Source organism: Geotrypetes seraphini, chromosome 5, assembly GCF_902459505.1.
Source record: "Geotrypetes seraphini chromosome 5, aGeoSer1.1, whole genome shotgun sequence".
In the NCBI taxonomy this organism is placed as follows: domain Eukaryota; kingdom Metazoa; phylum Chordata; class Amphibia; order Gymnophiona; family Dermophiidae; genus Geotrypetes; species Geotrypetes seraphini.
The window spans coordinates 262957774-262982270 of NC_047088.1; the positions used below are offsets into that span (position 1 = coordinate 262957774).

General features: G+C 44.0%; 1 protein-coding gene across 3 annotated transcripts in view; it reads right to left on the minus strand.

Annotated features, from left to right (window-relative positions):
• Nucleotides 1-20548: 20548 nt before the first annotated feature.
• The window catches only part of USP37 (ubiquitin specific peptidase 37), a 465383-nt gene continuing 461434 nt past the window's right edge, over nt 20549-24497 (minus strand). For all 3 annotated transcript variants that reach the window (XM_033944517.1, XM_033944518.1, XM_033944516.1), the window contains exon 25: nt 20549-21248. In XM_033944517.1, the coding sequence (XP_033800408.1) occupies nt 21161-21248 (88 nt within the window). In that variant the 3' untranslated portion in view covers nt 20549-21160. The remainder of the gene's footprint in view (nt 21249-24497) is intronic.

Consider the following 24497-nt stretch of genomic DNA (forward strand, 5'->3'; position numbering starts at 1 on the left):
TAATTATCGTTCTTGTGTAGCGGTTTGTTGCTTCGTGTAGGGTGGACTTCAGAGTCGACCACATATCCTCCACATTGTTAGGTAGTGCTTGTTTATGTAATTCCTGACGGACAAAATCTCCCATACGGTCAAAGTCTGCGCCTCTAAAGTTGAGAACCCTAGTTGCTGTGTTTGACCTTGAGAAACCTTTCTTGAGGTTAAGCCATACCATATTATGGTCGCTGGAGGCCAGTGTATCTCCAACTGAGACATCCGAGACGCTATCTCCCCAAAAAACGGCATCACAATGCGCCACCACATCCATTTAGTAAAACTGGGTACAAGTATGAAGATAGGACCAAGTAGCCGCCTTGCAAATTACATCAGGATGAATCACATGAGATATCGCCCACAATGCAGCCACACTTCTCATCGAGCTGTATGTGAAATCAGCTGTTGTGTGCCATGGGCAATGTAAGTCACGGAAATGGCCCTTCAAATCCATCGAGCGATCGAGGACTTAGACACTAGCCTACCATGGTATGGAGCAGCAGTGAGAAAAAAAAAAAGTGATCAGACAGCTCAGAACTCAATTCATCCTTTCCAAATAAAGGAGCAAAATCCTCCGGACATCTAATTTGCAAAAGATCTGATCTTCGCACTCTGAACCTGTCATATGAAATACAGGCAATCTAACCTTCTGTTTGACTTGAAAAGCCAAGACCACTGTCAACAAGAAGGAAGGAAACACCTGCATCTGTAATACAGAAAAAAGGTCCTTTACATGAAATAGCAGAAACTGCAAAATACACTGTGCTGAGACAATGGTGACTAGAAAAAACGTTGTGAACGTCAGACAATGGTGACTAGAAAAAACGTTGTGAACGTCAGGTCTAGAAGAAATACATCCTATAGTGGTTCAAAGGGAGCCTTAAGGCTCTGTAAAACAAGGTCAAGAGTCCTCAAAGGGAAAGGAAGATGAAAGGGAGGATGCGGACAAAGGGTCCCCCTTCATACACTTGGTCAGATTTGATAGAGCTGTAAGCAAACAAGCTCCTCTGCACACTCAAAAACACGTAAAACCTGCAACCTGAACTTTCAGGGAAGCCATTGCCAGACCTATGACTAAACATTCAAGGAAAACCAGGACTACCTAATTGGGAGCTTGCTCCGGCTCCACCTAAGTCCTAGCACCCCCCTGTGAGAAATGCCTACCAGGCTTTTGCAGAAGAAGCCAAAATAGAAGGTACTTCAAGCGCAAAAGAGTCAAGATAACTACTTCCAAAGAATTGCTCATCAAGGCTGAGCGCTTAAGAGCCACCAATCCCTGAATGAGAAGAGTTTTTTGATGCATCCTGGGAATCCTCCCCACATCTATAAAGCATGGATACCATGTGGGGTTCGCCCTCTTTCTTTCCATCTTCCTTTAGACCAGTGCTGGACCAAGCTGCAACCTCTGCAAACATGTGCTTGGCCTTCTAAGGACTTTTCAACCCACTTGTGTAACTTTGAACCTTTAATCTTAGAGAAATTTTGTCTGTGTATGTCAGTGGTCTCAAACTCGCGGCCCGCCAGGTACTATTTTGAGGCACTTGGTATGTTTATTATAATCACAACAGTAAAATAAAATAGTTTCTTGAACATATGTCTTTAGTTATAAATTAAAATATTATTATTAAGACTTAGCCAAAAGGAAAGATTTATAAACTATAAAGAGTTTTACCTCATGCAAAATTGTCATTTCTTTAATAAGACATTATCTATTTTTTTCTGAGGCCCTCCAAATGCTTACAAATCCAAAATGTGGCCCTGCAAAGGGTTTGAGTTTGAGACCACTGGTGTATGTCTATTATTTTTTTGCTAAAAAGATCCTATCTGTATCTGTTTCTACCATCTTGATTGTAATTTTATACTTGCTCTAAAAAGATTTAAATTTTCAGTTTACCATATTTTTTGCTCCATAAGATGCACTGGACCATAAGATGCACCCAAGATTTAGAGTAGGAAAACAAGAAGAAAAAAAAACTCATTCTGAACCAAATTGTGCACTTCACTCCCTGCCAGGCTCTGCACCCAACCCCACACTCCTTGCCAGGCTCTGCACCCTGTCCCCCCTTCCCTGCTAGGCTCTGCACCCTGTCCCCCACTTCCTGACCAGGCTTTATGCCCTATCCCCTTTCCTGACCTGTCACCTGCCACACCCTCACCTCTGGTGGTCTAGTGGTAGGCTGGGACAGGAGGGATCTTTCCCAGCCGACTAACAATCCTCTTGGTAACCTTTAATAACATGGCCGGCACTTCCTTTTAAAACACCCTTTGCCCCACAGTACCTTTTTAAATGCCCTCTGAAGCCTGGTGGTCCAGCAGTGTATGGGCCAGCAGGAGAGTGCTGTCTGGGCCCGCCCTGCTTTCTGAATGGCTGCAGTCGCGAGAACCAAATGCAGCCATTCAGAAAGCGGGGCAGACCCAGATATCAGCACAGACAGTGCCCTCCTGCTGGCCTATACACTGCTGGACCACCAGGCTTCAGAGGGCATTAAAAAAGATACTGTGGGGTGGGGGGTGTTTTAAAAGGAAGGCTGGGCAGGTTGTTTTAAAATGAAGGGCCAGCGGGCGGGCCGTGAAAGGGTACTGGGAGGGTGGGGGGTTGTCTTCACTCCATAAGACGCACCCACTTTTCCATACCCTTTTTTGGGGTGGAAAAAGTGCATCTTAAGGACCGAAAAATGATATTTGTAAATGGTCTTGGTCCTTGATTCACATATATATTTAATTACAGAGCTGAGTGTTAATCAAGCGAGCTAACCCCCCCCAATTAATATTTCATTATAATGATATATTTTATTGGTGGATATTAATAATAATTAATTTTTATAACAAAATGAGATCTTAAAAGGATGCCTGGCACCACAGCCACACCAACCCGCATCAGCATAGAACAAGTATGCACCACCATACAAGATGTAGTGCGCAGGCCGGGCAAGCACCATAAATGAATTGGCCACCACCACTCAGCTACCTGAGGATGCTAGAAAAGAATATTTTGTATCATAACAGCCTCCTGCAATCCAGAGAGTCCTGAACTTCACCCCCCATCACTAGGGAGGGCTGCATGCTGGAAACCCTGTGCCATGGCAAAATCCACCTCAGGCTGTTCAGACTTGCCAGAAAGCACAGTTACTTACCGTAACAGGTGTTATCCAGGGACAGCAGGCAGATATTCTTAACGCATGGGTGACGTCACCGACGGAGCCCCGGTACGGACCTTTTTAACTAGAAAGTTCTAGTTGGCCGCACCGCGCATGCGCGAGTACCTTCCCGCCCGATGGAGGAGAGCGTGGTCCCCAGTTAAGATAAGCCAGCTAAGAAGCCAACCCGGGGAGGAGGGTGGGACGTAAGAATATCTGCCTGCTGTCCCTGGATAACACCTGTTACGGTAAGTAACTGTGTTTTATCCCAGGACAAGCAGACAGCATATTCTTAACGCATGGGTGACCTCCAAGCTAACAGAGAGGGAGGAGGGATGGTTGGCCATTAGGAAAATAAATTTTGTAGCACAGATTGGCCGAAGTGTCCATCCCGTCTGGAAAAGGCATCCAGACAGTAGTGAGTAGTGAACGTGTGAACTGAGGACCAAGTGGCAGCCTTGCAGATTTCCTCGATGGGTGTGGAACGGAGGAAAGCCACAGAAGCAGCCATAGCTCTGACCCTGTGGGCCGTGACAGCACCTTCCAGAGAGAGACCGGCCCGAGCATAACAGAACGCAATACAGGCAGCAAGCCAGTTGGAAAGCGTCCGTTTAGAGACAGGACGACCTAGACGGTTAGGATCGAAGGTCAGAAAGAGCTGAGGGGACGAGCGGTAAGCCCTGGTACGGTCAAGGTAGTATGCAAGGGCACGCTTACAATCCAGCGTGTGCAACGCCTGTTCCCCAGGATGAGAATGGGGTTTAGGGAAAAAGACAGGCAACACAATGGACTGGTTGAGGTGAAAAGCCGAGACCACCTTGGGAAGGAATTTAGGATGGGTACGCAGAACCACCTTGTCATGGTGAAAAACAGTGAACGGTGGATCGGCGACCAGTGCATGCATCTCACTAACCCTCCTGGCAGAGGTGATGGCAATGAGGAAAAGCACCTTCCATGTTAGAAGTTTGAGCGAAGTTGTGGCAAGAGGCTCAAAAGGAGGTTTCATGAGGGCTGATAAAACCACATTCAGGTCCCAGACGACAGGAGGAGGCTTCAGAGGTGGTTTGACATTGAAGAGGCCTCTCATGAACCGGGAAACCAGTGGATGAGCCGTGAGAGGTTTTCCGAGGATAGGCTCATGAAACGCAGTGATGGCACTGAGGTGGACTCTGATTGAGGTAGACTTGAGGCCAGCGTCGGACAGAGAGAGCAAATAGTCGAGTACAGTTTCCACTGCCAATGAGGTGGGATCGTGATGATGCAGTAGACACCAAGAGGAGAACCTGGTCCACTTCTGATGGTAACATTGGAGGGTGGCCAGATTCCTGGAGGCATCCAAAATGCGACGGACAGGCTGAGACAGATCACAGATTCTCTGGAGAGGTCAGCCCGAGAGAAACCAAGCTGTCAGGTGGAGAGAAGACAGATTGGGATGTAGTAGAGACTGACGTTGCTGCGTAAGTAGAGTAGGAAACACAGGAAGAGGAATGGGCTCCCTGGAGCTGAGCTGAAGCAGGAGGGAGAACCAGTGTTGGCGAGGCCACCGAGGAGCGATGAGAATCATGGTGGCCCTGTCCCTGCGGAGTTTGGATAACGTCCGCAACATCAGAGGTAGTGGAGGAAAGGCATAGAGGAACTGATCCGTCCAGTCGAGCAGGAATGCATCTGGGGGTCAGACGATGAGGAGAGAAGAGTCTGGAACAGAACTGGGGCAGCTGATGGTTGTGAGGCGCTGCAAAGAGGTCCACCTGCGGAGTGCCCCAGCGAGCAAAGATGGAGTGGAGTGTTGAAGGGTCCAGAGTCCACTCGTGAGGTTGAAGGATGCGGCTGAGATTGTCGGCCAGGGAGTTCTGTTCGCCCTGGATATAGACAGCCTTGAGGAAGAGATTGCGGGCCGTGGCCCAGGTCCAGATGCTGAGAGCCTCCTGACAAAGGAGGCGAGATCCGGTGCCGCCTTGCTTGTTTATGTAGTACATGGCGACTTGATTGTCTGTGCACAGGAGAAGAACCTGAGGGCAGAGAAGGTGCTGGAAGGCCTTGAGAGCATAGAACATGGCTCTGAGTTCCAGGAAATTGATGTGATGTTGACGCTCCTGAGGGGTCCAGAGTCCCTGGGTGCGTAGATCTCCCAGGTTAGCTCCCTACGCATAGGGGGAGGCATCCGTGGTTATGATCATGGAGTGAGGGGGTAGATGAAAGAGTAGACCCCTGGAAAGATTTGAGGAGTTCAACCACCATTGAAGAGATTGCTGAAGAGACGATGTCACAGAGATGAGATGAGAAAGAAGATCCGTGGTCTGTGACCATTGGTTGGCAAGAGTCCATTGAGGTGTCCTGAGGTGGAGTCGCGCCAGAGGAAGCACATGGACTGTCGAGGCCATGTGGCCCAGGAGGACCATCATCTGTCAGGCTGGAATGGAGTGATGAAGGAGCACCTGACGACAGAGGTGGAGCAGGGTCCGTTGACGGTCGGAGGGGAGAAACGCCCTCATTAGTGTGGTGTCGAGAACTGCTCCAATGAACTGAAGTCGCTGTGTGGGAAGCAGATGCGACTTGGGGTAGTTGATCTCGAACCCCAGGAGATGGAGGAAAGAGATGGTGTGATGAGTGGCTTGTAGCACAAGTGGAGACGTAGGTGCTTTCACCAACCAATCGTCCAAGTAGGGGAACACCTGGAGGTTGTGAGACCTGAGGAAGGCCGCCACCACAATAAGGCACTTGGTGAACACCCTGGGCGATGAAGCGAGGCCAAAAGGTAGCACTTTGTACTGATAGTGACGGTGCTGTATCTGAAACCGTAGGTAGCGACGTGAAGTCGGATTGATTGGGATGTGAGTGTAGGCCTCTTTGAGGTACAGGGAACATAGCCAGTCGTGCTGAGAGAGAAGAGGGTAAAGCGTGGCAAGGGAGAGCATTCTGAACTTCTCCTTGACCAGACACTTGTTGAGGTCCCTGAGATCGAGGATGGAACGGAGGTCTCCTGTCTTTTTGGGAACCAGGAAGTAGCGGGAGTAGAATCCCTGACCCCTTTGGTCCGAAGGCACCTCTTCGATGGCATTGAGAAGAAGGAGAGAGTGGACCTCCCTCAGGAGGAGGGGGGTTTGGGAGGAGTGAGAAGCAGACTCTACGGGAGGATTGTCTGGTGGAAGAGTCTGGAAGTTGAGAGAGTAGCCGTGGCGAATGATGTTGAGGACCCATTGGTCTGATGTGATGACCTCCCAACGGCTGAGGAAGATTTGGAGGCGACCTCCGATAGGCTGAGGAAGAGGCAATGATGGTGGGAGACTGGCTATGTCCTGGAGGAAAAAGTCAAAAGGGCTGAGATGGTTTTGATGGAGGGAGAGGCTTGGCAGGTTGGTGAGACTGTGAGCGAGCCTTAGATTGATGCTGTTGACGAGGTCGGCGAGGCTGCTGTTGAGGCGGGTTGTGAGGTCTGGCCGAGAACCTGCGCTGGTAGGAAGACTGCTGTCTGTAGGGGCGAGCAGGTGGAGTCTTCTTTTTAGGTTTGATCAGAGTGTCCCACCTGGTCTCAAGTGCTGAGAGCTTCTGGGTTGTTGAGTCCAGGGACTCTCCGAAGAGTTCATCACCCAGACAAGGTGCGTTCGCCAGGCGGTCCTGGTGGTTAATGTCTAGGTCAGAGACTCTCAGCCATGCCAAACGGCGCATGGCCACCGCCATGGCAGATGCGCGAGAGGTCAGCTCAAATGAGTCGTAGATGGAGCGAACCATAAATTTCCTGAGTTGGAGGAGGCTAGAAATATGTTGCTGGAAAAGAGGGACCTTACGTTCAGGAAGATATTTCTGTAAGGAGGAGAGCTGTTGCACCAGATGCTTCATGTAGAAGGAGAAGTGGAAGGTGTAGTTGTTGGCTCTATTGGCTAACATGGCATTTTGGAAAAGGCGCTTACCAAATTTATCCATGGTTTTTCCCTCTCTGCCAGGAGGGGTGGAGGCATATACACTGGAACCCTGAGATTTTTTCAAAGTAGATTCCACCTGGAGGGACTCGTGGGGCAATTGAGGTTTGTCAAACCCTGGGATTGGAGTAACCCGGTATAAGCTATCCAATTTACGAGGGGCTCCAGGAACAGTGAGGGGAGCCTCCCAGTTTTTATAGAAAGTTTCCCGTAAGATGTCGTGAACGGGCAACTTCAGAAATTCTTTGGGAGGTTGCTCAAAGTCTAGGGCATCGAGGAAAGCCTGAGACATTTTAGAGTCGGACTCTAAGGGAATGGAAAGAGCTGCTGACATCTCCCTAAGGAATTTGGAGAAAGAGGATTGCTCTGGTTTTGAGACGGTGTCGGTCATGGAGGGTTCTTCGTCGGTTGACGAAGCGTCCTCCTCGGTACCGTGAGGGGAGTCTTCCCACAAGTCCGGGTCCCTAATGTCGGGGTGCATACGTTTGGACATCGGTATGGAGGGCTCGGCATGGCGGGTCTTTGAGAGAGATTTGCCTGAGCGCACCGAGGCGGTACCGGGTGAGGAAGACCGATGTCATTCCTGGGACCGGACAGGGTCGGCAGCATCACGGGTATGCACTGTTGGTGTTTCTGCCACGAGCACCGGCATGGAGGTATTAATCGGTACCGAGGGGGTCGACACCGATGGGACAGTGCGAGGCTTGGACTGGTCCTGTACCGGAAGGTGCGGTGCCAGCAACGCCGGCAACAGTTGCTGGAGCTGTTGTTGCAGCTGCTCCTGTAACTGTGTTTGGAGTATGGCCGCGATGCGGTCATCCAGGGGAGGCACCGGTACCGCTTTTTTCTTCTTCGGTACCATAGGTGCCGCTCTACGCTCCGGCGATGAGGAGGCCGATGATGAGGCACTCACCGAGATCAAAGCGGAGCGTTTGCGGGGCCGGTGCGGTTCCGGGAGGGCCGGTGTTGCAACCGTGGCAGGAGGGCGCTCAAGGGAAATGGGAGGCTTCTTAGCCGGCTTACCTGGGCCCAACGACCCCGAGGAAGGGTCCGGTAGTGTCGATGTCGTCGGTGCCGACTTTTGGGGTGCCGTCGACGTCGCAGCCAGTTCCATGGCAGATCCGGTACCAAACAAAATATTTTGCTGGATCTGCCTATTTTTCAAAGTACGCTTTTTAAGCGTAGCACAGCGGGTGCAGGTGTCAGCCTGATGCTCTGGACCCAAGCACTGGAGGCACCAATTGTGCGGGTCGGTGAGGGAGATCGGGCGTGCACACCGCTGGCACTTTTTAAAGCCCGGTTGAGGGGGCATGAAGGGAAACACGGCCTCCGCAAAATCAAAGCCGGAGGCCTGTATGGTGGCAACAGGCCCCGCCGGGGCCGGCCCGAAAAAATAAAGAAAACTCTACGATTTTTTTTTTTTTTTTTAAAGAAAAGTAACGGGATCCGAAAGGAAAAAAATTGAAAAAATGAAAAAAGTACGCGAGCGGGAAGGCAGAAAATAGTTTTTCAACGGCTGTTGAAAACACATGCGTCTTCTTCGCTCCGCGAAAACGAAGAAACTGGGGACCACGCTCTCCTCCGTCGGGCGGGAAGGCACTCGCGCATGTGCGGTGCGGCCAACTAGAACTTTCTAGTTAAAAAGGTCCGTACCGGGGCTCCGTCGGTGACGTCACCCATGCGTTAAGAATATGCTGCCTGCTTGTCCTGGGATAAAGCAGGATTCAAGAAATAAAGTGTAGACATAGCTTTAGCAGATTGGAAAATGTTGTTCGGGGATGACATTGTTCTGAAACCAGACCCCGAAGCTGTGAACGGAATGGAAAAGCAACAAGAGAATTGACCAGGATCAAAGCCTGGAAAGCGGAAAATCCAAATGGAGCTCTTTCAGAAAATCAGCTGTAAAGGGAGTGCTGTGAACAAGACTGCCCTGTGAACTTCTAAAAGCTGTTACTCAGAATTTCATATTCTGCTCTTTTTACTGTCTTTCAGCATTATATCTGCTTAATTTCTCTTCTCCTCCTTCCTGTTTCTTACTTAAAAAAAAATAACCCCTTCTCTGTCAAATCTTATTTCCTCTTCCTCGGAATGAGTAAGACTTATATTAACTCTAATTAAATCCTGGTGCCTATGGCACAGGGTGAATAAAGTAGGGAAAATCCTGTGTTTTAGGGTAGCCACTGATCTGGTATAGAGCCTGCATTTCTGTTTAAAATAATGTGTTTTGGGGTATCCACTGAACTGGTATAGAGCCTGCATTTCTGACCTAATAGTTTTCAGCCATTGTATCTGCTGATTAGGTGTAGAAGGGAGGAGCTCTGATTTACTACTAAGGTTAACTGCATTATCTTTGGGACAGAGCTGTGAACAAGACTGCCTTGTGAACTTCTAAAAACTAAGTTACTCGAAATTTCATATTCTGCTCTTTTCACTGTTTTTCAGCATTATATCTGCTTAATTTCTTTGTCCCCGTTTCTTACTTAAAAAAAATAAAAAAATAAACCCTTCTCTGTCCTCTGTTAAATCTTATTTCCTCTTCCTAGGAATAAGGGTAAGACTTATAGTTCCACCCACCCCAGGGATCACTACTCGTATACAGAGACCCAAATAATCAGGACTACTCAAATCAAGTCACTTCACAACCAATCAAGATGACATTTATTCTATTCAATTACTGTGGTGCTTTAATTCCAAGACACACTATTTGGAGGTTTAACACTTGCCCCATCTGTCTTCAACTTGCTACTATTAAGGAGGAGTTCTGTAAATTTAAACAAGAATTGAAAACCAGCTTCTATCACTCCACAAAATCATACCACTTACCACCTCTACCTCAAAGAATAAAACAGCCCAGGAATAAATGGGTCACAGTAGGCTCAGGAAGACAGCGACATTTAACACAGATATTACCTCTACAGAATTCCTTTGCTCCACTAGTGCACTGCGATACTCAAGAAAACAGAAGGGAGGTGGGACTGGAACCAAATAAGGTAACTCAAGAGAAGAAGCGCACCCTAAGTACAAATAAAAAAGCCAAAAACAGAAAACTATTACTGTTGGGGGATTCCATCATCAGAGGCATTAACCTTGGAACAGAAGGCGAGGAGACCAAAATAGTGAAATGTCTTCCAGGATCCTCAGCTACCAGGAGTTCCAGGCAAATACTGACTATAATTAAGGAAGAAACTAAGGATTTTAACACTGATGTTGTTATCCATCTGGGAACAAATGACCTGGCCAACAACTCCACACTTGCAGCACAGAAAGCTTTTTGGGAGCTTGGTGAGGGCTTGAAATGTTTTGTAAAGACTGTAGCTTTTTCTGAAATACTGCCTGCATATGGAAAGGGAAAGTAAAGAGTAAAAAACATAGAGGACTTTAATAGATGGCTCAAAGCCTGGTGTCATCAAGAGGCGGCTTTAGGTACATAGGAGGATGGGGAAATACATGGAAGATCAAGAAACTATATTGCACTGATGGGCTACATATTACTACAGCAGGAAAAAGAAACCTTGCGGAGAAATTTAGACAATATTTCTAGGCATTTAAACTAGAAGGTGGGGGTGGTGTATGTATGAAGGACAATTATAGAGACCACCCCAGGCAAAAGAAAAGATGTGATGGTAGTAAAGGTTGCAACGTAAACAATATCAGCAATTCACTTCTTAACATTGCAATGGAAAATGAAACAAAACAAAAATCAAAACGAAAAAGGAGATTACTGAAAAATAGCTGGAAAGTGATGACCACAAATGCTCGTAGGCTAAGCAACAAAGTTCAAGATCTGCAAGCCCTGTTGTTAGAGGCAGACCTGGATATTGTCGCTATCACAGAGACGTGGTTCATGGATGGGATGTAAACAAACCGGGATATAATCTTTTTAGGAAGGACAGAGATGGTCAAAAAGGTGGAGGAGTAACTCTCTATGTAAAGATCGATATCCAAGCAACCAAAATGCAAGAGATCTGGGGAGAGGAAGAAGCGATATGGATCACTTTGAAAAGAGAAGATGGAACTTCTATCTACGTGGGTGTAGTCTACAGACCTCCGACTCAATCGAAACAAATTGATAAGGATCTGATTGTGGATATCCAAAAGTTTGGAAGGAAAGAGGAGGTGCTGCTGTTGGGAGATTTCAACCTGCCGGATGTGGACTGGAATGTTCCATCTGCGGAATTGGAAAGAAGTAGGGAGATTGTGGATGCCTTTCAAGAGGCTCTGCTCAGACAAAACGGTAACAGAACCCACAAGGGAAAAAGCGATATTGGATCTGGTCCTCACAAATGGAGAGAGTATCTCTAATGTTCGAGTGGGTGCTCACCTGGGAAGTAGCGATCATCAAATGGTTTGGTTGATATAACGGCTAAAGTGGAGAGTGGCCGCATGATACTTAAAGTCCTAGATTTCATAAGTATGGACTTTAATGAAATGGGAGAGTACCTGAAGAAAGAGCTGTTAGGATGGGAGGACATAAGAGAAGTGGAAAGACAGTTGTCTAAGCTGAAAGGAGTGATACAAATGGCTACGGACCTTTATGTGAAGAAAATCAATAAAAATAAGAGAAAAAGGAAGCCGATATGGTTCTCCAAACCAGTGGCAGAGAAAATAAAGGCGAAAGAGTTGGCGTTCGTGAAATATAAAAAAACCCAAGAAGAGGAGTACAGAAAGGACTACAGGGTGAAACTGAAAGAAGCCAAGAGAGAGATATATCTGGCGAAAGTGCAGGCGGAAGAAAAAATGGCTAAAAATGTAAAAAAGGGAGATAAAATTTTTTGCAGATATATTAGTGAAAGGAGGAAGATGAAAAATGGAATTGCTAAGCTGGGAACCATTATGTGAAAAGTGATGAGGAAAAAGCAAACGTGCTAAACAAATACTTCTGTTCTGTGTTCACGGAAAAAAAATCCTGGAGAAGGACCGAGATTGTCTGGCAAAGTAACACAAGAAAATGGAGTAGATTCTGCATCATTTACACAGGAGAGTGTTTATGAGCAACTTGAAAAACTGAAGGTGGACAAAGCGATGGGACCAGATGGGATCCATCCCAGGATACTGAGGGAGCTCAGAGAGGTTCTGGCAGGTCCTATTAAAGACTTGCTCAACAAATCTCTAGAGACGAGAGTTCCTGGGGATTGGAGGAGAGATGTGGTCCTTATTCACAAAAGAGGTCAGGGATGAAGCGGGAAACTACAGGCTGATGAGCCTCACCTCGGTTGTTGGAAAAATAATGGAAGTGCTGCTGAAAGAAAGGATAGTGTACTTCCTTGAATCTAATGGTTTACAAGCAGGGATCTCAAAGTCGCTCCTTGAGGGCCGCAATCCAGTCAGGTTTTCAGGATTTCCTCAATGAATATGCATTGAAAGCAGTGCATGCACATAGATCTCATGCCTATTTATTGGGGAAATCCTGAAAACCTGACTGAATTGCGGCCCTCAAGGAGGGACTTTGAGACCCCTGGGTTATAGGATCTGAGGCAACATGGCTTTACAAACGGTAAATTGTGCCAAACGAACCTGATTGAATTTTTTGATTGGGTGACCAGAGAGCTGGATCGAGGACATATGCTAGATGTAATTTACTTAGATTTCAGCAAAGCCTTCATACGATTCCTCATAAGAGGCTGTTGGACAAACTTGAAGGGCTGAAGTTAGGACCCAAAGTGGTGAACTGGGTTAGAAACTTGCTGTCTGACAGACGCCAGAGGGTGGTGGCTAACGGAAGTCGCTCGGAGGAAGGAAAGGTGAGTGGTGGAGTCCCTCAGGGTTTGGTGCTGGGACCGATCCTATTCAATATGTTAGTGAGTCACATTGCTGAAGGGTTAGAAGGAAAAGTTTGCCTTTTTGCAGTTGATACCAAGATTTGTAACAGAGTAGACAATGAAGAGGGAATGGAAAATATGAAAAAGGATCTGCAAAAGTTAGAGGAATGGTCTAATGCCTGGCAACTAAAATTCAATGCAGAGTAATGCATTTGGGGATTTAAAAAAAAAAAAAAAATCGGATTCAAACTTGAAAATTATTGAGAAATGTATTCTGAGAACAGAGTCCCAGATATTAACATTACAAGCTTTATCGTCTTCAGCCCTTAAAGATTCACATATTACCTATACTAGATTTGAGAAGATGGAAAATATTTTATGGGCAAAAAATCTGCGTCTAGTCAACTTTCCAAAAACTCATTTGTTAACTCCAGAAATGTTGATTCGGAAATATTTTAAAGAAGCTTTGGGGCTGGCAGAAGCAGATACTTTGCCCTTAACAAACTTATAATATATTTCACAGAAAAAGAAAGTTCCTGCAGAATTAGGTGTAGACCAGTTGGAACAGATAGAATTTGATTTAACTGGTTTCCTGGAAGATTCACAGGACATAATCCAAATTAGGTCTACCCTATTAGTGACTTGTGCAAGAGAGTTAGATAAATCCTGGAGATAATGTATGAATATTTCCTGATGTGGCCCAGGCAACACAACTGAGAAGGAAAGCATTTTTAAACTTGAAATCAAGGGTGCTGGCTCTGGGAGCCACATTTTTAAGTTTCCAAGCAAATGCTTAATGAAATTTAAGGAATGTGAATATGTATTCTGGGATTCTATGCAGTTGGAAGTTTTTACAGCTTCGTGAAACTAGCAATTAGTTCCCACCTGAATTAACTATAAATGAAGTTCAGTAGTATTTTGCACCATAAAATTTGATCTTAGATTAGATCATGATTATATCATTGTATTTTTAAGTTAATATCAAGAATGTTCTCCCGTTATGTGGACTAGAGGAGATAAAAGGGTAATGTGGTAAGGAATATCCTTCAGTGTCTGTAAAATTTTGGTTTTTCTCTTTTCTTATTATTATTTGTATAAAATGATAATCTTTAAAATTGATTTTAAAAAATGCAGAGTAATGCATTTGGGGCTTAATAATAAGAAGGAGCCGTATATGCTGGGAGCTGAGAAGCTGATATGCACGGACGGGGAGAGGGACCTTGGGGTGATAGTGTCTGAAGATCTAAAGGCAAAAAAACAGTGTGACAAGGCGGTGGCTGCTGCCAGAAGGATGATGGGCTGCATATAGAGGTGTAGCCAGTAGAAGGAAGAAGGTGTTGATGCCCCTGTACAGGTTGTTGGTGAGGCCCCACTTGAAGTATTTTGTTCAGTTTGGGAGACCATATCTGGCGAAGGACGTAAGAAGACATGAAGCGGTCCAGAGGAGAGTGACAAAAATGATAGGAGGTTTGCGCCAGAAGACGTATGAGGAGAGACTGGAAGCCTTGAATATGTATACCCAGGAGGAAAAGAGGGTCAGGGGAGATATGATTCAGACATTCAAATACTTGAAGGGTATTAACATAGAACATAATCTTTTCCAGAGAAAGGAAAATGGTAAAATCAGAGGATATAATTTGAGGTTGTGGGGTGGAAGATTCAAGAGCAATGTTAAGAAATTCTACTTTACAAAGAGGTTGGTGGATGCCTGGAATGCACTCCCGAGAGAGGTGGTGGAGAGGAAAATGGTGATGGAGTTCAAAGGAGCGTGGGATGAACACAGAGGATCTAGAATCAGAAAATAATATTAAATATTGAACTAAGGCCAGTACTGGGCAGACTTGCACGGTCTATGTCTGTCTGTATATGGCTGTTTGGGAGAGGATGGGCTGGGGAGGGCTTCAATGGCTGGGATGGTGTAAATGGGCTGGAATCGGTTTTGACAGAGATTTTGGCAGTTGGAACCCAAGCACAGTACCGGGTAGAGCTTTGGATTCTTGCCCAGAAATAGCAAAGAAGGAAAAATTTTAAAAATTTAAATTGAATCAAGTTGGGCAGACTGGATGGACCATTTGGTCTTTATCTGCTGTCATCTACTATGTTACTATGAAAGAGGCGGACAGAAGCCCACTGAAAATGCGAAGAAGGATCAGCACCTCCAAATCCAGACACTCAGGGAGGCAGAGGAGACCCAGTCTTAGCAAAGGCATCAACCGCATCCAAATTAAATACAGTGGCAGGACACAGAAGAAACAAAATCTGCATGGCAACTACTGCAATCGAAATCTGGCATGGCCAGACAAGAGAGCTCCTGAAAGGAAGCTTTGCCACAGACTGAACCCCCCCCACCCAACACACTGGCTAGCTGCATCAAACGAGTGGGGTCTGAGGATACGGAATAAGATCCAGTGGAAATGCTGGGCGGATTGGTTTGTAGTATTCTATACAATGTCTATAAGTGTAGAGTGTTGGGGAGAGATTGGATCTGTTTATAATTACACTCTGCACTTTTTCTGTATCATTGGAGTTTGATTTTCTGTGAGTTGGTTTCATGGTTGTGTATTGTGGCTCTTCTGCACTTGTTTACTGTTGCTGGGGGTGGGGGGGAGTTATGGGGAGAAAAGATAAACCGAGAGACATGTGTTCTTTTTTGTATTGGTTTGTTTATTGTGTATATATGATGTTCTCAATAAAAACTTTTTGAATATATAGTTAGAAAAAAAGATTGATTTTAAAATCCAAGATGGCCGCCATCACAAATTTGTGCCAAAAACAAACAAATTCTGAAAATAAAAAATAGTGATTTGAGGTCTGGGGAGATGGGGGACATGAACCCTACCCTCAAAAACTGTGAAAAAGAGTTTAAAGCAAGCTAAGTCACCCCCAATGTTCCCATAGGAAATAATGGAGGTACTCAGTCTCTGCAGTGCCTTTACCTGTCAGCGTTTTTAAAACAGCTCAGTGGAGAAAAGGACTTTCTGCCTCAGAAACAGCTCCAAATTCACTGGAATCAAAGATCTTCAGACTGCTAGTCGGCCAGAGACAGACTATACCCTCCGCCCCCCCGGGTCCTCTGCCACGTGGTCGGGGGCAGAAAAGGCAACCTGCGCCTAGAAACCTGGGTAAGTTTCTGTCCAGATGCATGCAGCCTGCACTAGAAACCTGTGACAGGGTCACCAGCCAGCAAACTCCATGGGAAGGGACCCTGGGTACATCCAGGTGGCATACAGCAGACTGGCTTCACAGATCCACCAGAGTTTCTCTGTGAAGCTGCAGTCCAGCATCCTTTTCTCCGACTGCGGACCACCGGAGAGGGGTCTCAAGGCACTGAAGCCACCAAGAAACAAATTTAAAGCAAACTTTTAAGTGAAAAAATAAGAAACAAGCAGAGCAACAGCAAAAGATTTTTGCTCAGACTGCTTGCAGAAATTGAAACTGATTCTAACACTGGGGGGAGTGCAGCATGTGTTCAGAAAAGATGTAGATTTCTATAACACCTGGACTGTGGGTTGGGATTGAACACCTAGCACATGGAATCTGGAAGAGACATAACAGAATTACTGTTGCCTGGTTGGAAGAAACACCCTCTCTGTCCTCTCTCATGTTTGGTTTTTACACATAATATATATCTATATATCTTGAACTGTGATCATTGCACTATATTTAGTGAAGAATGACAACATATAATTTCCTTCAGTTTTTGACATTATCTTTAGTGGATTAAGCTATTATGTAATTGCACTGTAATTTGAAAGTATTTTGTGATTGTACTGTCTTTGAACTATTGTGATTTTTTCATTTGTTAATTGCTTAGTCATAGGCTGTCTAGAAATTTTAGAAATAAATAAATACACACACACACACAATGCTTCTTCCGGTCAATCAAGAGATTAAGCAGGTATTATCTGATTTTTACATATACAAACATATATTTCTATATACATTAACATTTAAATATCATCAAGGCTAGCTGGTGCTTCAGAATGAAGAATGGTACATGAGAAAGATGTGATCAAGGGGCTTGATGTTTCAAAGTTCATCCATGTATGTCAGATTGAATTTTAATGCTTCCTGTACCATAATACATATGGATTCTAGTCCAAGGACAGAAAATGACTACTGCTAACAAAGTGGCCCCTGAACGGAGCCTTCAGTGCAGTGCCTCTGACTGGAGAGGATCCCAGAGCTGTCTGGATATTTTGCCTAGGTATTTTGCCTTGGATGGGGATAGGGAGGAAAATCAAAGATGGAAATTATAAGGAGAAAATACAATAGATATGTTCATGGTATAATCTTTCATCAGTTTGCATAATGATTTCCTTGTTTAAATGGCAAAAACATATTTCTTAAAAACACAGCAACCAACATATTTGTGAGATTTTACTTCTCTGAGCAGCAGAACATAAGTTGCACTCAAATATTAACCAAAGAAGATAATTAACTGCTTACTGTAGTGCCATGATAGTATAATTTACAAGGCACTCAAAAACCAGCTCAAGTGATTTGCAGCAGAACTCTATAATATCCATTTTTCAAAAACAGGGTATTACCCATTAATTGCAAACCAAGTAAAAACATCTTGTATGATATTGTATACAATTGCCACCTTTCTATTCTGGTGCCAGCTCAAGCACAAATCAGCTAAAGGTTCACATTTCGCAGTAGTACTGCAATAGCATCTATGACATCTATTTTCAAACTATTTTTCCTCTAGAGCAGTGTATGTCAAACTGTGTGCCATGGCACACTAGTATGCCTCTTGAGATTTCAGGATGGAGAGGCGAGGCGCTGGCGAGAGGCATGTCCTATAGGCAATCAGCCAGTGCCAGCACCTCTCCTCTCCATGCCTCTTCCCTGCTGGCACCCCCCACTGGTGACTAAAGCCCATTTGGAGGGCCTTCGCGCATGTGCGGATGTCAACATGATGACATTATGCATGAATGTGATGTCATCACAGTGACATCCGCGCACTTACTGATGCCTCGAGCCGCAGCCACTATGTTTAATGTGTTGCGGCTCAACAAAGTTTGCAGGACACTGCTCTAGAGTATTACAACTGGTAGTTAGGCTTCAAACATGCATTTAGTTTCATTTTCTGATCAAAAATATATCAAATATCTATCACCCTTTTACCCAACACAAAAAGGGCAACAGTCCCCACTCAAAAAACCCCACACAACCACTGCTTGCATGCTTTTCCTTGGTTATTTTTTTAGCTGTATTCTTCCTGTGGCTAGCATCATTCCTAAATTTATTTGTTAAAAATACTTCTTACATATTAGCAAAAATTGAGGTAATAAAGTGACCACTGTTATAATACCCTATTTTACTGGTAAATTCCTTCTCCCCCCCTCATCAATCTTTATTCTGTATTAGAACTATTGTAGAGAATGGAAAATACAGTAGACTCTGTTACATGGAACTCAAGCAACCAGCAAAAAAAACCCCCAAAACCCAACTCAAATAAATACCGTAATACTTTAAATAAAAATGAAAGTAAAATTAATTTCTGGTGGAAATTTAAATGCCATACCTGAGTATGCTCACGCTGTGTCTGGTAGTTTGTTTGAAACAGTTTATGGTATGACATAATATGGGGTATGGTAGTTAGGCCTATTTTTAACAGTAACTCTCAAGCAACCAGAAACTACATTTATCAGGCATCTATCAATTCCCATGGGTGCCGATTAACTGAGAGTCTACTGTACCTCCATTCTCTATACTATAAATTTACCAATGGTATATTAGCATAAAGTTCCAATGAAAATTAGCAAAGAAACACCTTCAATGACTATTCATAAAAGCGGCACTGGAGAAGATTTAAGGTGTTTCATAAATGAACTTAAAAATAGAAAGGAAATAGGAAATCAAAAGTTAAATCCTTTCATATGTTATTCTCCAGTCTTGTGATAACCCAGATCATAAAAGTCACTGAACAATGTCCCAGAATCCACATAGGTTAAGAGGGGGTGACGGACTCTACTGCTTTCTTTTAGTAGACAGCAGTTAGAATGTACACTATTCTCTACTGAAAGAAAAGCTGCTGATATACAGAGGCACATATTTAGTTCATCCACTAAACCCAAGAAGATACAGTTTGTAGAGATAAGAAAGGGGAATAAAACAAATAGATAAAAAAAGAGAGACTTTCAAGCTCTAAGATGGTGATGGCGTTTCCATTTGAACACAGCGGAGAATCTGAACAATTACCTGAAAATCCGAATATGCTGCACACCAAACGAAAGGGGAATGTTCGTACCGATCCCTCGGCAGCTAGAATATCTTCTCCCTCCCAATGCTCTATCCGGGAGTTCACCGCCACTGTAGGATACCCTAGAGTGCTCAGAGAGTTGGTTGCTGCTCTGTCGGTGAGAAGAGGAACCGCAGAGCCAGACCTAAAAACATTACTTTCTCCTCTGGGAGCTGTTCCACCACCGTACCCTGCTCCTAGCGCAGCTATGCTGGAGGATTCCTGCAAAGATGCTCTCCCAGGGAAGACCCTGTTCCGAGGGGCAGAAGCCGCGAGATGTGTGAAAGAGCAAGGAGAGATGGGAGCTGGAGGAGAAGTTAGCTCCCAGCTCAGGAAACTGCCAGTGGTAACACTGGAGATCATATGGGAAGATCTGCAGAAGCTAAGCAACAGTTGCCAAATCTTCAAATGATACTGCTTTATTTGTAAGTACTGTGGAAGCTTTAGGTAAAAAACTGGACGGTACTAAAGAAGAATTTTCTACTGATTTAAAACAAGTTAAATAAAGTGTGGAAAGCTTTCAGGACTTAACATCTGGGATCATTAAGGATAAGACTCTTAATATGAAAATAGAGCAGCTAGAAAATTATAATCGACTTAGTATTCGCCTGTTGAACTTTCCTAAATTGTTGGTAATGACCCCTTTGGACTTATTCATAAAAACACCTAATTGAAATTTTGACATTTTCTTCTGATACTATATTTTATTTGCCTGTAAAGAAGGAAGGAAATAGGAGTTAAATTCAGAGTTGGACCAAACTCTTAATGTCACAGATTTACTTGAAATGAGTTTATTGGAAATGTCTGAAAGAGGCACGTTACTGGTATCTCTTGTATTCGAGCAAGATGTTAATGCCATATTCAGAATATATTTTCATAACTCACAAACTTTATTCTATGGTAAAAGAACTTGGATGTTTCCAGATGTGACTCGTCAAACACAAGAATGAAGGAAATTATTCCTAGCAATGAGAGCTGAAGTGTTGACTTTAGGTGCTTCATTTCTCTTAGCTTATCCATGCAAATGTTTGATCAAATACTTAGTGGTGAAATATGTTTTTTTTTCTTACCTGAGCAATTGAGAACTTTTTTGGATTTGAAGAAATTAGTAACTTAATTGATTAGCTATTTTTTTCCCTTTCTTTTTGAACAGATAAAGTGGGACCAAAACCGTTAAGCCTATTCTTAACTATTATTTGATATAAAATTAGGTTCTCCTCCCTTTACTAGAGCCCCTTTCTCATAAGGAAGACAGTACATATTTGTGTTTAACTGACAATTTGCCTTTTTTTCCCCTTTGGATTTTCTTTCTGTTTTTCTTGAGCAAGAGTATTCTTATGAATTATGATAAATTGCAATAAATAAATTTTAAAAAAGAGAGACTTTTCACTATTAAATAAAAACAAATATATGGTGAAAGGGCAATTGCTGAAATTAAAAACAAAATTCCATCAATAAATATTTGTATATGTATTTTCATCAAAGGGAAAATGATACCCAGTTTTCTATTAAAACAAAAGCATGAATAGATAATGCAGTGCATTTCACATACATCGCCAACAGTCTGCAGTTCAGCTGTGCATAACCACCGTTGTCTTTATTCCAAGGAAAAACATGATGCTGAATTTAAAGGAGGCACACTCTATAGAAGGCCAATATAGCAGTACAGGGAGGGGCATAGCTCCAGTAATAATTAATACAAAACACAATAGAAATAGGAATCTGATGTTTAAAGATGCTTCATCAGTGTGTTAGAAGCACAAGAAAAGCATTCTCTACTCAGGTTCCAGGCTGCCATAACTATTCTTTACGCTTTTGCAATTTGCATATGAAGTCTGAGAACAGTTCACTCTTCTTGTAAATCATTAAGGCTAAATAAATCATAATTCAGAGCACATCTTCAGTTGGACTATGGAATGTTGGTCTCTGCTATCACAGGGTTGAGGCCAAGGTTCCTTATAAAATGTATATCTTTATTCTTTTCATGTGCTTGCTGGTTTTTTGGGGGCCCTGAGTTGTTAATCCTTGTGCTTAGTAAGTCTCTGGCATAAAACTGGCCTTTGTTCTTCATAGTGGAGGCCGGATTGGCCGCCCCATTTCCATGCTAAATGTCTGGCAGCTCTTCTCCACCTCAAGCAGCTCATCAAAAATATCCCTGGAAAGTTGAGAAGAAGAAAGTGTAATGATTAACTGGAGATTGTTTACTTTACAGTCTCAATGCAGTAAAGTTGCTTACCCATAAGGTGTGTTCTCTAAAGAAAGAACAACCACCACTCATACAGATGGGTGACATTACTGTTGCCCAATCTTTTCAGAGCTTTCTAAGAAACATTGAGCAATATGTGTGGCATATTCTGTAGGTTATGTGCTCCTGAACAGCTGCAGCATGTCTCAGTTTAAGTTTGCAGCTAATAAAGCCAAATTTCAGAAACAAGGAAGTGTGTATGGCTGGTGATTCCTTTGTTTTCAGAGAATGGGCATTTCTTCCACTGCCATCACAACACAGGGCTTTTTAGCAGTCTCTGACACTGACCAGCACTCCTGGACCAGCCAGTTTTTTTTGTTGCCAAAAGCTGATGCTATTTTTTGAAAATAGCTTGGCATTTTTCAAGAATCTACCAGAGGGCTCATTTCAATATGGAAGAGCCCATTTGCATGTCAATGTCGAAGACTGCTAGAAACCTTGCTTCAGAGATAATCAGTTTTGATAATCTGCCGCTAAACTGTGTACAGGCTAAACCGCAGGAAAACAGTATTTTGCAGGCTGAGACTGAGGCTCATGACTCTGATGTTATACAAGGCATCCACCACATAATCCACCCCTGCTAATAGCAGCTGGGTTAAAGGCTCGTCGCTTACCTAGTCAGATTCTGAAACCTGGAAATAATAATCCCTGCTAAACTTTATGATTGATTGTGATCTAATACAGTGTTTTTCAACCTTTTTACACCCGTGGACCGGCAGAAATAAAAGAATTATTTTGTGGACCGGCAAACTACTAGGACTAAAATTAAAAAACCCAGTTTACGCCCCATCTCTGCGAGCTCGGCCCCGCAAACCATCTGATCCCATCTGCACAAGCCGCAGTTATGATTTTATATTGAACGTATTTTATTAAAGTATAAAAAGAAACAATATTCTGAACAATTGTGATTTTATAAATACAAATATACAGAGCACGGACCAACAAAACCCCCGTCTCCCCTCCCCTTCACATATATCCCCTCTACTATCAAGAAAACTGAACAAGCCAAGTTATTATAGAATGCTACATAGAAATATCGATATTGCAGTCCCCAGTTATGTCTCTAGCAGGATATATATTTCAAATCTGATATATTCTAATGACAAAATAGAAATAAAATTATTTTTTTCTACCTTTTGTTGTCTCTGGTTTCTGCTTTCATCTTCTTTTCACTCTTTTCCTTCCAGCGTCTGCCCTGTCTCTTCAATCCATCATCTGCGCGTTTCATTCAATGTCTGCCCTCTCCCCCTTCCATATGTATCTGACTTCTTTCTATGCCCCTCTGCCCTGTCCATCCAGCCTGTGCCTCCTCTCTCCTTTTTACATCATTCATTTCAGCTTCACTGCCTTCTTCATTTTTATCTCTCCTACACCAGATCTAACATCTTTATCCCTCTCTCATTTCTTTGCTGACCCCCTTTCCAGCATCAATGTCTCTACTTTCTCATTCCTCTCTCTCCCCTTTCCCTCATCTGATCTCTCCATTTCACCCTGACCCCCTTCCCCTCCTGTAATCTCCCTGCCAGCTGTTTCCTTCCTTTTTTCTTTCTCCCTTCCCTCCTTCCTTTTTTCCTTCTCCCTTCCCTCCTCCCTCTATCCAACATTAACTCTCTTCGCATCCCTTTCCCTCCTCCCCTCCCAGCAGCATCTCTCCTAATTCCCTCCATAAGAACATAAGAAGTTACCCCCGCTGAGTCAGACCAGAGGTCCATCTTGCTCAGCGGTCCGCTCCCGCGGCGGCCCATCAGGCCTAGTGCCTGAACAGTGGTCCCTGATTAATTTTGTAACTTACCTCTAATCCCATCCCTATAATCTACCTCTACTCTTATCTGTACCCCTCAATCCCTTTGTCTTCCAAGTACCTATCCAAAGCTTCTTTGAACCCCTGTAGCGTGCTCCTGTTTATCACATCCTCTGGTAGCGCGTTCCATGTATCCACCACCCTCTGTGTGAAAAAGAACTTCCTGCCGCTTGTTCTAAACCTCTCCCCTTTCAATTTCTCTGAGTGCCCCCTTATACTTATTGATCCCCTTAATTTGAAAAATCTGTCCCTGTCTATTTTTTTCTATGCCCTTCATGATCCAAGTCCAGTAACAGCTCTCCCTTTATCCAGCAGCTTCCCAGCCTCCTACAGTGACTTCCTCCCCTTCCAGCAGCTCTCAGTACTTGCCTGCAGGAAGTTGCCGGTAAATCACTGCCCTGGCAAGTAGGAGAGCTGGTGGGAGGGGAGACAGCCACTGTGAAGGCTCCCCACACGCTGACCATCTCCCTCCACCTGTATCTGCAGTTCTCTCCGTTCTACTTGCAACTTCCCCGCGGCCCTCTTCAACAACTCGGCAAGGGCGGGAATCAAGACAGGCTGCCAAAGTCGGGACCTTCACTCTCTGAGTCCCGCCTATTTTGTTTCAACTTCCTGTTTCCTAACAGGCGAGACTCAGAGAGGGAAGGCCCCGACGTCGGCAGCCTGTCTTGATCGCCTGAGGCTGGGAGGAACAGCAGTCAGCAGGAACCGCAGTCGGGAAGAACCACAGTCGGCAGGAAATTTAACTGCCGACTTGATCTCACCGGCCCTGTGCGGACCGGCAGAAATTTTCTGTGGACCGGCACCGGTCCGCGGACTGGCGGTTGAAGAACAGTGATCTAATACATTGTTAGTAACTCTTGACTTATATACCGCACAAAACCTTGAGGTCGTTGCGGTATATAAGAACCTATGTAATATAATGTAATGGTATGACAGGCATGGGACACAAAAGAAGCAGCTGTAGTTGCTTTGATTCCTAAGGCTTTATTCATTTTTACATCTTACATCAAGTGTATAAATAATTGACATTTGAAATTGAGTATAGCACTTGAATTTCTATCATTTTAACATTAATACATAAGATTTAATCCCTTCCCTCCCACCCCATCCATAACATATACAATCAAATATCATATAAATATTCTTTCCTATTGAACTAAACACTTAATAGAATTCAGAATCCCCCCTCCCCACCCTTCATTTGCAATTGTACTTATAATGGAAAATGATATCTATCATTACAATAATTTGTCAATGGCCCCAAGATCTCTTTAAATCTATTATAATTCCCTTTTTGTATAGCTATTGTTCTTTCCATTTTATAAATGTGACACAACGAGTTCCACCAGAAACAG